The sequence below is a fragment of the Struthio camelus genome, chromosome 20, assembly GCF_040807025.1.
Source record: "Struthio camelus isolate bStrCam1 chromosome 20, bStrCam1.hap1, whole genome shotgun sequence".
Taxonomy (NCBI): Eukaryota; Metazoa; Chordata; class Aves; order Struthioniformes; family Struthionidae; genus Struthio; species Struthio camelus.
The window spans coordinates 13,372,019-13,387,351 of NC_090961.1; the positions used below are offsets into that span (position 1 = coordinate 13,372,019).

General features: G+C 39.7%; 1 protein-coding gene across 2 annotated transcripts in view; it reads left to right on the forward strand.

Annotated features, from left to right (window-relative positions):
* RABL6 (RAB, member RAS oncogene family like 6) overlaps nucleotides 1-15,333 on the forward strand; it is a 56,868-nt gene that overhangs the window by 1,218 nt on the left and 40,317 nt on the right. The window contains exons 1-3 of one of the 2 annotated variants that reach the window (XM_068914542.1): nucleotides 1,117-5,459; nucleotides 5,954-6,088; nucleotides 11,662-11,709. Coding sequence is in view for 1 of the 2 variants with exons in the window: in XM_009668074.2 (XP_009666369.2) it covers nucleotides 5,954-6,088; nucleotides 11,662-11,709 (183 nt within the window). In the remaining variant the exon portion in view is untranslated. Of the gene's footprint in view, nucleotides 1-1,116; nucleotides 5,460-5,953; nucleotides 6,089-11,661; nucleotides 11,710-15,333 lie in introns of those variants that run through there. The other variant, XM_009668074.2, reaches the window with a different exon arrangement.

Below are 15,333 nucleotides of genomic sequence, written 5' to 3' on the forward strand. Positions count from 1 at the left end.
AGAACACTTTCAGAATTATTTTCCTTTCAGTATTGAGGTGCAAGGTTGCCTTTTTCCCTTGAAGCTCAGTAAAGGTTATTTCTAATATGTTTCAGGAAGGCACTGCAAGTATGTGAAATACATCCCAAAGTAACAATTGTGATAAGGAGGAGGATATATATGTAATCCTTGCTGAAAATAGACATGCTGCTTGCAGTGCTCTTGTGTTATTAGCTTGTCTGTATGGGTCTGTGCAGGCAGTGAAGTCGAATTGCAGAAGACTGAGAAATGAGCAGTTTGGATTAAGACTGATTTGTAAACATGCTACAGAATAGTTTCTCTAAACACACACATGTTGGGGGAATAGAGATTATGCTATATCGTAATCTGAAACTGTACAGGAAGGGAGAACTTAGCCCTTCAGAGTTTGGGGAGGGTTTTTTAGTGTTATCATGATAGACTGCTTTTGAATTGATGTGTTTTTGAAGCTCTCTACTCTAGTAGGGAGAACATTTGGTGCATTTATCCAGATCACATCTGTGGAATATGCTAAGAATAGTACTTAATTTAGAAAGTAGGGTCTTAGCAAGCAGTCGTGAATATGAACAGAAACACACCGTTTCTGTTAAGAGACTTGATCCCTAATGAAAGATTAGGTATGAGGATGAAGCTATTATACCTTGGCATATAGTGCTGCATTGTCAACCGTATACCTGGAAAATCGCTAGTTAAAGACTGTTGATCTCTGCAGAGGCTTTGTGGAGCCTACAGACCAGAGTGCATTCATGTGCTTACTGTTAAGTGTTTAAGATCAGGTAGCTAATGTCAACTCCTTTTTCTTACATAATTTGAAAGTTGATTTTTGTGGAGGTGAATGTTTGTGCTACGTACAATAAAGATCAACTGCATCTTGCTGGCGCAAAAATAGAAGGGGATAAATCTTTGTGTGTTGACTAACTGCATGGTTGAGTGACCTGTGTGTATGTATACCTTCTTATTAGTAATACAGCAGGGCCAAAAATGCAAACAGCTAAGCTACAAACGGTAGCTTGGGTTGCTTTTTGTCTCGTTACAGAAAGCCTCTGGAAAGCTTTTTGTTTTGTGCCCTGTCTTGACAGAATTTGTGTTCTAATTACTGCTTTTATATCTATAATAAAACTACAGCTTTCTGTCACTGCCCTAAGGGAAGCTTTCCAATCTCCATAGTAACTCTTCCCAGTGATGCTATTATATAATATTTATAGGAGATACAGGCAGTCTGCTGAAGAGTTTTGAAGTACCCTACATAGCCATGGCAGTTGATAAATAGGATGGGTTCCAGCATTTTGAAGGAATGTCATATACAAGTGCCATTGCTAAGGGAAGGGCAGAGCTGCAAATCCTGTGTTATCGTCAATGCACCTTTTTTTAGCAAATACATGAAATTCAGTGTGACATTCAACAGGGGAGTGCAAAATGTTTTTTGTAGTCATCTTTAATACACACAGATCTTTAGAACTCTTTCTTTTTCCTGCAACTGCATAGATCTAAATTAAAGGGTGCCGCAATGACTGGTTTTACAGAAATGTTTCCTTTACTGTCATGAACTGAAGCGTGTTTCCTTACCAGAAGTATTTGTAGTATGCCGAGATTGCCTCGGATTTCTTACCGATAAAGCGGGCAGCAAATGGACAGGATGTGGGCCTTATCGCCTGGCTCGTGATGCCGGCTTGCTGTGCAGTTCAGAACAGGCAATGCTGTGCCAGCCTTCACGGCTATCAAGTATATTTCATAACCAAACAAACGCCTATTTGAGGTGAAAATGAAGACCGTGTGGTGTCTTAATAGCACTGAGGATTATAAGTGATGGGTAGTTTGCTCCTCTAAGTTGAACTGAATTGATTTGGGTTGATGGCCTCCCTTCTGCTCAGCCAAGTTTTCAAAAGGAAAACTTTTGCAGGGTGGGTAGGTTTAGATCTCTGACAAGAGCAAAGGCCAGTAATAGCCCATCATTTCCTTTGCATGGGACATCATATTTCGTAACAAAAGCATTTTTATATTGCATTCCCAACACACAGAAGCCTTATTTGCTCTCTCTGTCATCTGCATGCAACTCTTCTGATTTATGTGCCATGCCCCAAGTAATACTGTAGTTGTCTGAGTACTGTAGCAAGTACAGGGATTAAAAATGGTCTGTACAACGTTTGTGATGGCTGAGATGTTTATGTGAGATCATAGTTCCTAGTATAGGGAACAAATCTGTTAAAAGTCACTTCTTTTCTCCTGATTGGGATAGCTTGAACTCCCAAAAGAAAGATTTTCTTTTTCCTGCTGCTTTCCATCTCCTCCTGTCTTCTCCTTTGTGCTGACCTGGGTGTTTGTGCAACACGTGGCAAACTTGGAGGCCTGCTTTGACTGCTGTCTAGCCTGTTCCCCTCAAGAAGTGTGCTTGAGGATGTCTGCAGAGCACATCTGCTTCTTTTAGCAGCAGCAGCAGCAGCAGCAGCTTAGTGTTTGAATTACAGCCTTATAGTCACGATCCCAAAGACCTTACAGAGAATAAGGTTATGACCCTTGGAATGGGGGATGTTGTCCTAGAAGTTTGGGGATCTTTGGTATGGGATCTGAGATCCCTAGTCGTTGCAGTGCCCTCGAGGAATATGAGCAGAGTTGGGAGTTCCTGATTTCCAGTTCTCAGTCTGAGACTTGCTCTCTGATTCTGCGTCTTTACTGCTCTGCTTCCGTTCCCCTGTCGGCAAAGTTCCTCTGTTTTTCCTGACACTTTACGGTATGAATGAGAAATGATTTGTCTAGCTTTTTCCTCAGATTTTTACCTATTCCCCTTACCTGCCCCTCTTTCCACAGATAATTCTGCTATCTTTGCCACAAATCTGTGGCTGTTTGCAATAAGTAATAATTTAACTTAAAATAAGGCAGCAATTGTATACGTCTCATAGGTAACAGTACTCATGCGAGACCCATAGGATGAGGACCATAATGGCTGGTTCTCTTCTCACATTTAGGTACAGCCCAGGTGTGTGATTTAGCTGGTGCTTGTTGTGCTCTGAAGCTCACTCAGTTGTGTCTTGCAAATGCCTGTTCTTGGGTAGGCCTGTCCAAACCAAAGTCCCAAATACAGATTTTTTTTTATTTTGCTAAAAATTATTTACGTGACCTAACTTCTTCCTGTTTTGTTTTTAAAGGCTTTTTCTTTCTTCAGAAAAAAAACAGTGAAAATTAACGAACTGTGTAGAAGGAAAGAGATCCTAACATGGAAAATATGGAAGGTGAAAAGGATGGCTCGACATGTTCAAACTGAGCATGTGGTGCCACCAGCACACTAATTTAATCTAAGTGTGAGCTGCTCAAAGGGGTGGGTGATCCACCTGCTCCTGGCATGCCATGCTATGCTAATACCTTGCTGCTACCGCTCATGCAGCTGCGCGCTTGAGCTACAGTGGGAAATCAAGTGTTGTGGAGAAGTATTTTGGGGACTAGTTTTTAGCCAGTTCAGTTCCCTGATCCAACTCCACAGGTAACTGCACAAATAATAGTGTTGGCACAGGGAAAAAATGGGGTGTATAAGACTGCCTCTTCTGGAGATAGCTCACGCATAAGTCATCTGGAAGTGACCCTGAAACTGCACCTTGAGAAACAACAGACAGCATAAATGATGAAGAGTCCATTTGTCTCGTGGAACTCCCTGTTTCAGTAGCTAATGCTATACTTTATGGGGGAATGTGAATTTTAAAATGTCTCTCTGAGGTAAGCAGTGAGAACATTTCAAAAGGCTCAGGTTTTAAAGGCATCAAGTAGGTTCTTATTCTAACTGTACCATGGACTTGTTGCATGAATTAAGAAAAATCTAAGGAATTCTTTGAAATTCCACACAGTGCAATAGGAAATGCAGAGAATGCTTTGCTGTCTCTGCAGAGATGCTCTGGTACCTGTAAATGAAGTCAGCATATAAATATTTTGTTCATTTCTGCCTTGTTCATCCTTTTGCTATTTTAACAGGTAACTTTTTAAAGGAATAAACAGCCATACATCTTAATGGATGAGAGCAGAACTGCAACACAAAATTGCACCAGGCAAAGCTCTTCCATATACCGTTATATGTTGTATCAGGCACTCTTACCAAACTTTTCCTGAAATGATGCGGTTCTTCTGCTTCTCTTGCTAGGTTTTGGAGATGCCTCTAATAATTCCTGAGTTCCAACAAAAGACAGCCCTCGGTCTTAGATTTCTTTGCCCGAGTGATGATGCACAACCTAGTGCTAATGACTTGAACCTGCTATTAGATGTCTGAGTGACCCATTTTCCAGGGGATAACGGCTCCCATGTATCAAACACAAGCGTAAAATTTCTGACTCTGTTCAAGTCAGCTGCACAACTCCCAATAGCCTTGTGCTTGCTACTTAAAACAAAGATGGGATGTGTGTATGGGTTTATATGCTTTATATATATTAGATAGATATCTAAAATATAACAGAAAACTTCAAAAAACGACACTTACTCTTTTCAGAAAGAACAAGGTGACATTAGGTAGACTCTGGAAAGTCCACGCTACTAATTGCGGCAGAAATTGCTTTGCTGGGTTGAGAACACTTGATGGTGCTAGTACAAGTGATACGCTGTGGATTCATTGTTTTCTCCTCAACAAGTTATTTTGGACACTTCCTTTCCTTGGGGCGAGTTTGAATGTATTTCTCTATTGACTCACTTTTCTTGCTATGGCTATAGACACATGTGAACAAGCTCATGCACATCATCGTAGTTCAGCTAAGTGGCCCAAGCAGCTGGCCTGGAGGCAGGACAGGGGCAGTGCAGCCTTTCTGGCTTTACCTGAGAGTGCAGTTGTTGAGAATTCCTTTTGCTGAGCGCCACCAGTACGCTTGAACCTTAACAGCAGTAAGACCTGGTACATGCTGCAGAGACTTTCTCTCTAACTGAGGCATGGAGGACTCACAGAGATTCAGTTTCTCTTTGTTTTATTTCAGTGTTATTTAAGCCAGCTTGTGTCCCCCGAAAAGGCATGCCTGTTTTGGTTCAACTTAGCCTTTTTCTAGTGGATGTAAGATAGACTGATTTTGATTAAATTTGAGCTGGACTATGGCTATCAACAGAGGTCGTTTGGTGAATTTATCAGTGGCGGTTTAAGATAGACCGCTGTGGATGTGAATTACCTTGTCCCTTTGACAGAGACTGTGTTCCTCGAGATTGCCTCCTTGTCTGAGCTAATCTGGGCTGTGATCTGGAGCAGCTGAAGAGCAATACACGGTCTTGTTCCGCTTCCCCGGAAAGCGGGCTGTTGCTCCAGCAAAGGAAAGCTGAGGGCAGCCGAGAATGGTAACAGCTTACCTCTGTGATGATGTTCACCAGAAGCTGCCTCTCAGCTCTCCAAGAGCATTCGCAGACCTTTTGCACCAGTGTCTTGGTTTAATGCCCACCCCTATGAAAGTGGAGCAGCACTTCTGAAGAGAATACCCTGTCTAATTCAGGTCAGTGAAGAACTGGTCCTTGAGCTTTTAATGACATTGTACAACAGGCTCTAGGAAAATATTATTTCCTCAAGGAATGAGCAGTGTTTAAGGAGAAATGTGAATGACAGAGGAGATAATTGAAGGAGAAGCCTAGCATTAAAGGCTTGCAAAGGAATAGGGTATGATGAAGTTGGAGTAAGGGCTAGATACAAGTGAGAGAAGGCAGGAGGATGAAAAGTGAGCAGAAATAAGAGCAGAAACTTAGCTGGCCAAAGCTGTGCAGGGTTCTGAGGACTCAGTCTTGTCATTGTTTTTTTTCTGCTGAGCGAGTTTGAGTAGCTGAATGAACAGTAATTTTAACGACTGAGGCACTTGTTTTTTAACAAGCCATCATGCCTAACGTGAGAGAATTAATTACATCTGAATAACGCGTGCAAATTTTAACATGCTTTTCCAAGCATTCTCAGGTTTATTTTAATCAACTTTATTTGTCTGTTTGCTCTTTTCTTCAGTGAAAATTGTTATCCGAGGGGACAGGAACACTGGGAAAACCACACTCTGGCACCGACTGCAGGGGAAGAAATTTATTGAGGAATATATTCCAACTCAGGAGATCCAAGTCACCAGCATCCACTGGAACTATAAAAGTAAGAAAGGAGAGGGGTGGAGGGAGTGACGGTCATGGAGCAGTGCATTGTCTGTGCCTGAGGGTAGAAGTTCTACTGCATCCTCCTTTGTTTCTTTCTTCTGTGTCTGTTTGGGGAAGAAAAGGGACTCTCAGCACTCAAGTTATTTAAATTTATTGTTCAGGGTTTCTCAGTTGTGTTTTTAATAACTTTACTTACAACTATATGTTGCAAGTACTAAAGGATATACCATTGGAAGCTGCAATCCTAGGAAGGTTTTCCATCAAAAAAAATTGGGAATATTTGTGATATACTTGACATGTGAAAACATTTTTATTGTGGAAATCTGCCTCTGAGGATAACTGTGCTTCTTGTTACTATGTTGTGAACAAGTGAACAACATGGTGCACTCTTGTCTTTCACTGTCTGATCAAAATATAAACAGCATCCAGTAAGTGATAAAAATTATGTTTTAAAAATGATTGTAGTAATAATAACTTTAGGTTGAGTTACTGAAGCACAGAGGATTCTCGTCAGTAGCTTTTTAAAGTGCTTGTTTCACTTTGAGAGATGAGATGTGATTTTCCCATCTGCTGTGGCAGTTTAAAGCGGCTGTGAAAGCCCTGGATCTAGCTCGGAGAAGACTCCGCAGGCATTGAAATTGCATAAGGCTGTGGTTCAACAGTGCAGTAAATCCAGCTTTCAGGTTCCTGATCAAAAATGCCACAGCCTTGTGGGATGAAGTACTGATTCAGCATGAACTTGCTCTGTAAGTCTGATTTTGCTTAAAATAATGTCAGCAGTTTAAGTACGTCGTATCAAATACAGCCTCTCGACACCACTCTGACTTTATGCTGAATTATGTACCCTCTCTCTCCTCACAACTAGAATAAGAGCATAAAGTTGAGGTAAACGCCATATTGGGTGCTTTGACTAATTCAGCGATCAAATTTGTATTGCCTAGTCCTGTAATGCATAAGTCTCGTGTCAATGATCGTGGAGTCACAGGATGTGTCTGCAAGCAGGCTGCCTTGGGAGAGCGCTCTTGTAATATCTCTTGGCTTCCTAGGCTTCAGCACAAGGAGTGTGAGCACATACTGCTATGGTAGCTTCACAAGGTACTGGTAATCAAAGTTCAGGAGACTGTCTCGTTCCTTTTTGAAGACAGCCTTCTAAATTAGTCTCCCCTTTCTTGATAAAGGTTGAAAAGGTTCTGACATTCTGACGAAAAAGAGGTTCTGACATTGAGCTAAGCCTTGTGTCACAGGTGCTCGGATTTTTTGACAGGGACTCTCTGTATTGTGATGATGCAGAGGTCTGCTCGTTAACTTCTGCGTTTCTTCATAAAGCATCTTTATTTTGGAGAACCTTCTCCCTGCTGTTTTGCCTATCCACTGGCCCAAGACATTGACAGATCTGCATTATTCATGCAGTGTTCCCCATCTGCAGTGACAAGGCTGACATACTGCGCTGTAGCTCTGGCATCCTTTCCCGACACACTCATTCCTCTCTTGGAATATCAGCACATCCATTACTGATGTATGGAGGTAGAGCTTGAAAGTTGCTTGGATTATGGAAAGCATCTCCAAAAACAAACTTGAATGCTTCAGTCTTAAGTCAGAAGTATTCCCTACTTCTTTCTCAGATATCAAAGTGTGAAGAGCATTGTGAATGTTAAACGTGATTTTCTACAGTATCATAGGTAAAAACTTAGATGTTTAGTTTCCTCTCTAATCAGTGCTTGTAATATAAGGGTTGTTTTTAAATACAGCACTGGAATTTGGCATTTATTATTATTATTTTTTAAAGAGGCTAATTCATACCTAGTTGTTTTTGTGTACACAGATGGTTACAAGTAAAAAGTGTTTGAAGAGTCTATTCCATGTGTAGAAAGACGTAATCATCTCACATGTGTCTGCATATTTTAGGGACTGCATTTCCTTTTACTGAGCTGAGACTTAGGCACTGGCTTTTTCAACATGGACATGATCCCAAGGTAGAAAGCAGCTAGGTGTGAAGTTGGCTTCGCTGTAAGTCAGTAGTTGCAGGTGTGTTATTTCTAGTGCTGAGTTCTAATGTTTATGTGATACGTTTCTATAGGGCTTGCTGGTTAGAGTTGACAGCCATGTGTGCATATGGTGATGGATTTTTCTCAAAGGTAAAGTGTTGCCAGACTCGTTGGAACGTTTGGAAGACTGTACGTTAAATTGTGCCTTTCACTTCTGTTTTTTTCACTTTAGAAAACTGTGTTATTTTCTTACTAATAATTTCCAGTAGTACAGGAAATTGTTGGCTGATCTCCTTAAAACTTATAAAAATAACCCCCTTTTAAAAACATTGTAAGGTATGGTGCCTGCTGTGAAAACTTTCCATCCAAGATAGATGATATGGGCACTGCGAGAAGTTGACTCAGATCTAATTACCATCCTGTTGGCTGAGTTAATCTGTAGAGGAAAAAGAAAGTTTATTTTGCCTGTGACCATGCTCTCAATCTCCCTTGAATAAACATTATGAGGTAGTTGGCAGCAAATATTTACGGTTATTAATTAAATTGCTGTCAAATGTTCCAGAGTTCTCATATTGCCTGGTATTAGATGATTAATATTTTAAATATGGAATGTTCCCCTTGTCATGTCTTCAGAAGTTTCATATTGGAGGATTTAATAAAGATAAAGGAATCTGAGAGATATTTTGCTGCTGAGAATGAACAAAATTACTTTTCTGAGCCAACTGCCTTTGTTATGGAATTTTTTTTTAACTTTTATGTCTAGGTAAGGAGTTACCATTTCTGACTCTAATGTACAGTTCTTAGATGATGCTAGTCATCAGTTTTATTCTTCTATCAGTCTCAGAAAGGGAGTCTGAAGTAAAAATTAGCAAATACTTTTGTTCAGAATACTTTGAAAGCTTTATAGATGAGTGTGTGGAATGACGGAGCTGCTCTGCTCTGTAGGATTTGTGATCCAAAATACAAGGTGAATCATGTAACTATGAGAATGAATATGTCTGAGAATCTGAATTTTTTTTGACAAAGCCACCTATAAAGGCATGATTTCTTATTTTTTTAAAGGATCTTTCTTGCAAATGGAGCCTTGTCATTTCTCCGCTATTTTCCTGGAAAACAAGGTCTTACGTGCAACTGGCTACAGACTACTTAGCTAAATAGCAACTGAGTAGAGTTTTCTCGGTGGTTTTATCCATGCAATGGGTTTAGGGTAATCCACGTTATAGAATTAAAATGATGAATTAGCGCTCCTTTTTTGCAACGTGCCTTCAGATGCCGTTAAGGTGAAAAGCTGCTCGTACACCTGTGTGTGAGTCATAAGAAAGCTAATACAGCTGCATTAAAGTAATTATCCTCTTGTGCGTTCAAGATAGCCAGGAGCGAAGCTGGTGATGAAAAGGAAGAATTTGTTGTCTGGTAGCTAGCAGGAACACTGTTCCTAACACAGAGGGGAAAAAAATAAAACATGGGAAAATGGTTTTCTTGGATCTCGTGTAGTCAAGTTCTTTAAGTTCTGTGTTTCCCCTTAGCAAAAAGGATATAGAGACCCTTAGCAGGTCTCTTCTTTCTGCATCGAACTGTTCCACTCCCTGACTATCTGGAAGGCATACTGCCCAGCAGGACTTTAGTGCTGTGTAAATTACTCACTAGGAGAACAAACTGTAACTGAGGGTGCACTTGCACTTGGTATTAGGATAGGAAGGTGAAGACCACTGGTGGAGATCACTGGAGCTTGGCAGCAAAGTTCCAGTGTCAGGTACTCAGCCGTCTCCCAGGAGGGCGCTGCAAGTCACCCAAGGGATTTCGTTTTCCAGAAAGGGGTTCCAACTTCTCCATAGAAACTGCTTCCTAGAAGTTATCTGCTTCTTCACATGAAGCTACTAGAAGGAACAAACTGTTTTCTAGTCTCCTCCCGTGGTGTTGCAAAGTTTGCCGTCTAAAAGATGAAAACGTCTCCTGTCATCTTGCAGAATGTCTTGACTGTTGAGAGGAACAAAGATTGCCTTTGCTTTGCTCTTCTGGGACAGCCACAGCACTGCTGGTTCCAGTTGCAGGGTCTGAATTTGGGAACAGAACTCAAATAGGTTATCTGTGTCAGAGCACTTGCTGGGTCACGGTGCACCCTGAACACACTGTGGGCTTGAGCATCCCAGGTCACACTCTGAGAGCTGATATGTATGGATATCTGTTCATACAGCTTGATGCCAATCATGTGAGTAATGGGGAGTGGTTGCACTATGCCCTGTTGATGACTTGTAGAAATATTCAGGAAGAGAAGGAATTTGAGGAGCGTAATGGTTAAAGCAGAAGACTACGAGCCTCTGTATGCCTGTTGTGTTTTCAGTACCATCTGGGCCTGTTGATGCAGTGGCTGATCCTGGGCAAGTCTCTTGTTCGTCTTCTGCCTTACTAGCAAATTGGAGGATTAAGTGGGAGTTGCTGTGAGAAAAACAGCCTCTGATTTGGTTTTATACATGACTGTAAAAATATCTTTCTCAGGAAGTGGATGATCAAACTTTTTCTTTATTCATCTGTCTTTACAGAATTTGGAAATATTTTAAGCTAACAAAGGATTCCATTGAAGAAATGTTTCCTGGCTTGACAATGACACTTAGTTATATTCAGTCATGCCATGATGGGAGATTATTTTCTACTTTAAGCCATTGTCTTCCTCCTCTATAGCTGCTTTTGCTTAGTACCTTGTATCATGTCCCAAAAGCAGCTGTTTCTTGGAACACCGTGTGAAGATGAGAGTGCTTGTTCAGATTCAGTGAGCAGCTTCCGTTAATTTATTCTGCATGCAGCCTGAAAGTTAAACCGCTAGCTGTCATTATCAGCAGGAGCTTTTTCTAGTTAGAATTTTGCTTGTCTTGCTTTAGATTTTAGCAACTCACATCTCAAATTCCTGCCTTGCTGTCCTTTATTTATGGACTCTGCAGCTCTTTAAGAGGCATAATTGCTAGTAATATCTTATTTTTGTCAGAAGAATAAGCCAACGTAGCTTGAAACTTGCAGAGAGAATAGATTTCTGTGACCACAGGAGTATCTGTCCCGTTTGCCACATTTACATAAAAATATTATTAATACAGTTGATCGTCTTTAAATATAAACACAGAGATAGTTGATCATCTTTAAATAGATGTATTCCCATTTTTTTCCATTGCACACATTGCTTTTAGACTAGCCTTTATTCTCTACATTTAATTTACATCTATTCTGAAAGAAGAACATGGAAACCTCTGCATGTTATGAAAAGAATCTAGGTGTGATTTTTATAATGCGGTCCAAATCTGACACACAATTTTAAGGAGATCTAACAATATCACTTATGTGACTAATAATTTTTAAGAAGCTCTTTAGAGAGCCTAGTTTTGGTGTACATCTTGGTTCTTCAATGGCAGGCCTTCTTTAAACTGTGCTTTGGGTTTTTTTTCTAACTTGCTGGGGAGTTACTTAGCTTTTCTTTTGACATGAATTTCTTACTTTGACACTGTTTGCTTTGGGTTAGGCTTTGCGTGGTGGGGGACAGTTCTTCTCCAACTTGCTGAAACCCTTTTTCTAACATTTTGTGTTCTTATTGTGCTTTTAGCCACTGATGATATCGTTAAGGTTGAAGTCTGGGATGTAGTAGACAAAGGTAAGATTTATAACTTCCTTTTTAATGCAGATTGATTGGTCGTTCTCAGTCTTAATTAAGAACTTATGTGGAATTCAGAAACACCCATTTATTTCCACTTTCTTCAGGAAAAAGTGTGTATTTATTTTTTGGAGTACACAGATGTAAGTTCCTGAAATAATAATATAGGCGGAAGAAGTCTCCTATACTGGAGTCCATTTTTTGCAATTTGAACTTCAGATCAAAACCAGAATTCAGAAAATTCAGAAGCCGTTATTTTACATGCTCTGTGATGAATGCAGTAGCCTGCTGCTTTGCATATTTAAATTATCTGAACTGTATAATAAACTTCTCCTTTATTTTTTTAATATATTTAGACAGCTACTGAGTTTTGTTCTGTGTATAGAAGTTCTTGCTGAGCTGTTTTTGAAAACAATAATATTGTTAAATTCATAAAATGTTATCTGCAGTGATTGATGTACGCAGGAGGGAAGGATAAAAGAGAAGCTAATTACTTAAATCCACTTAGCAATATGTTATAAATAATAAACAATATAAATAATATAAATAATAATATAAATAATATATAAATAATATATAAATAATATATAAATAAATAATAATATAAATAATAAGTATATTAAATGCAATATATTTAATACAAAATCTTTTCTAAATGCTTAGCTGAGGAACGCATTAAGATGGGTTGATACATTTTTCCTTAGTTTTCAATTTTTGTCAGGGTGTAAAGTTTTATTTCCTTAAAAAATGAAAAACAGACGTTTCTGAAGGCAAAATCTGAACACAGTAGAAAGGTGGAATCTGTTGCTGAAAGAGGTTGGGGTTCAGATGTAAATGTTAGCAGCACATTCTTATAGCCCCAAGTGCGCATTTTGTCTGTCTTCTTTTAAGAGGTGTTTTCTGCTAGGCAGGCTCCTGGTTTAAAGTGTGATTATGATCAGGAAAGCAACTTTACAAATGAGCCCTTCTTGCTCTGCAGGTGTGCTCCCTGTTTGTGAGTTTCTCTTGGTCAAATCTCATGACTATACTACTGGAAACTTGATTTTTTTTTTTTTTTAATGACTTCACTGTTGTTATCCTTTCTGCAGCCTTGGCTAGAACCTGTTCTGGCACACATATCCCCAGCAGAACTATATCTGAAATGTGCTATCTTTAAGTGCACCACTTGTGCAACTTATACATGCATTAGCACAAAAAAAAAAAGCTACAATAGGGAGTGGGAAAGGGAGAAAGTAATTTCTTTTTTTGGGGGCTAAATCATATTAAAAATAGTAACAAAGGAAAGATGGTTAAAGATACCAGCTCTAGTTCAAGTTCATAATGAATATTTTAGGTTAGACCTGAGTTAGTAATTTTAATATAAAATCCTGGATGATTTATCTCTCTTTTTTTTTTTTTTTTTTTTTTTAAATACCAGTCTTCTGCAGTACATATAAAAGCTTTCTTAGATCAGGATTACTGCTGAAGCCAGCTTGATTCTGGTTTGTCTTTCATATCCTAGGATAACGTGCGCAGGGCTGAAGAAAACCATCCGTTTTCTCACTGCCTTGCAACTTGGATATGAACTAATAGTTAATTTGGGAATCACGTGGTTCCAACCTTTATTTCTGTGAAGAGCTTCTCTGAGCAGAATCATGTTCTAAACTACAGAGACTTGTTTTATTATTTTGTTTTTTTGACAATGGATCAGATTTGGTATGTGCAAATGCTGATAACAGCTCTTCTGATACTGCTTTCATTTCTGACAGTGGGACATGTATCTGAAATCCGAAGGGACTGCTTTCTCTCCACTTCGTATCCATTTGAGATAAACCTTATTCTGTTAAGATCCCTAGTTAAGGACCACAGACGTTTCCATCTTTATATAATGTGTATATGCAATCAGTGCAATGTAAAAATTCAGATCATGATGTAACAAAATCAAATCTTTTCCCGCTGACATAGCATTGCAGATCCTTGATAAATACTGCTCGCAAAAATGTGCGAATTAACCATTATGAACTTGTTCATATCTAAGTTTCATCTTAACTTTATCTCATGACAGTTTTGTTCTTCTTTCTGTATGCTTAGGACAAAAAATCCTCCTGCGTGATGCTTTCGGTGAGAGTGACGCTAACCTAGACTATAGACTTTTAGTAGTGAAGCATCCAGTACTGCTGCCGCATAGTGCTGATAAGATCTGATCCTCCCTTTTTGTCCTTTCGTACAAGATCCTGCCTAATATGCATATTTAGAGTTGTGTGGCATGCTGCTTTTATTAGGCTGAATTTGAAACTGCCCAGAATGCATGTTCCGAACATTGCATTTCAAGTCGCATTGTTTTCCAGGCAAATTTTTTTTTTTTTTTTAACCGATTTCTCCCATTTGAATTATTCCTTGTCAGAGAAAATTGAGAACTGTATTTAAATTAAGGTATTTGAAAGTGTATATTGAAAGCCTGATATTATTTTGCAATAACCTGGTGGGAATGTAGCCAAACTGTCTGAAAAACATATCCATAAACTGTGGTTTTCAACTTCAGCCTTGTAATGCAGCTTCCACCTCACTCTGCTGTGCAGTGGTGCCATTCTTTATGTATCTCTGTGAATGTGCACAGGAGAATTTGGGAGAATTTTGTAAGCTGCGCCCTGAAAAACCTCGCTTTGATTTTTGCACTGAAGTCGAATGTGGTTTCACTGAGTAATGTTTTGCCTAGCACTTAGCAGCGGTTGTGCCTCCCTGTCCCTGTTAGTTCTGCAGTGTGCTTTGATTCCTCCCCCAACTGACTTAGGAATGCTGGAAGGAGCTTTGTTGGCCCTGCCTGACTGATGACCCGCTGTCATTTGTTTAGGATATAGATGCTAATTTGGAAGCAAGGGGAAATGCTTTCTAGTGAAAGCATAGAAGCTGTTAGGGCAGTAAATGCAGTGAAGGAAGAGGGCATGCTAACTGTTACGTTCTACCCCTCCTCTTAACTTGTTCTTGACTCTTCATGACCTTTTTTAAATGTGCGGACTTACTGGAGTACAGACTTATCTGCAGCTTTGCCTGGTTCTCTTTGGGCACGCTCAGAGAGCATGGCTCATTTCTGTAATGATGCCATTTATTAAATCCTTAACAAGAAGGGCTTGCTCCCAGCTATAGATTGTATTGAATTTTGTCCAATACATGTGATCCTTTGCTGCCCTTGGAACTAACAGTGCATAGAAAAGATACCTATCAGCAAGTCGCAGTCCTGAGTCATCGTTCTGCTTTGCAGTGAGTTGTATAACTGATGCAGGTCATAAAGCCATAACAGATTCTGAATGAAAGGAAGTGAAATGAAATGAAATGCTTGAAATGCAGGTAATTCAAGAGTTCCAATCTCCCATCTTGTAACTTCTGCTGTTTGAGCTCCTGCATCTTTCCCCAGACACGAGCTGAAGGGATCAAGTCACGTTTTTTTCTCTGGCCCCCAAAATAACCTAAACCCTTTCCCTCGAGTGCTGACCAGTCTTCTGGCATCCAGTAAGAAGAATTGTTCTGTAGACTCTGGGGCACTGCTAGAAGATTGTTTGGTGTTGGTTGCTACTGCCCCTGTAAATAAGGAGCTATCAGCATTCTAGTTAGAGAAGCTGGGCAAACACCACATGAAGACCCTTGTTT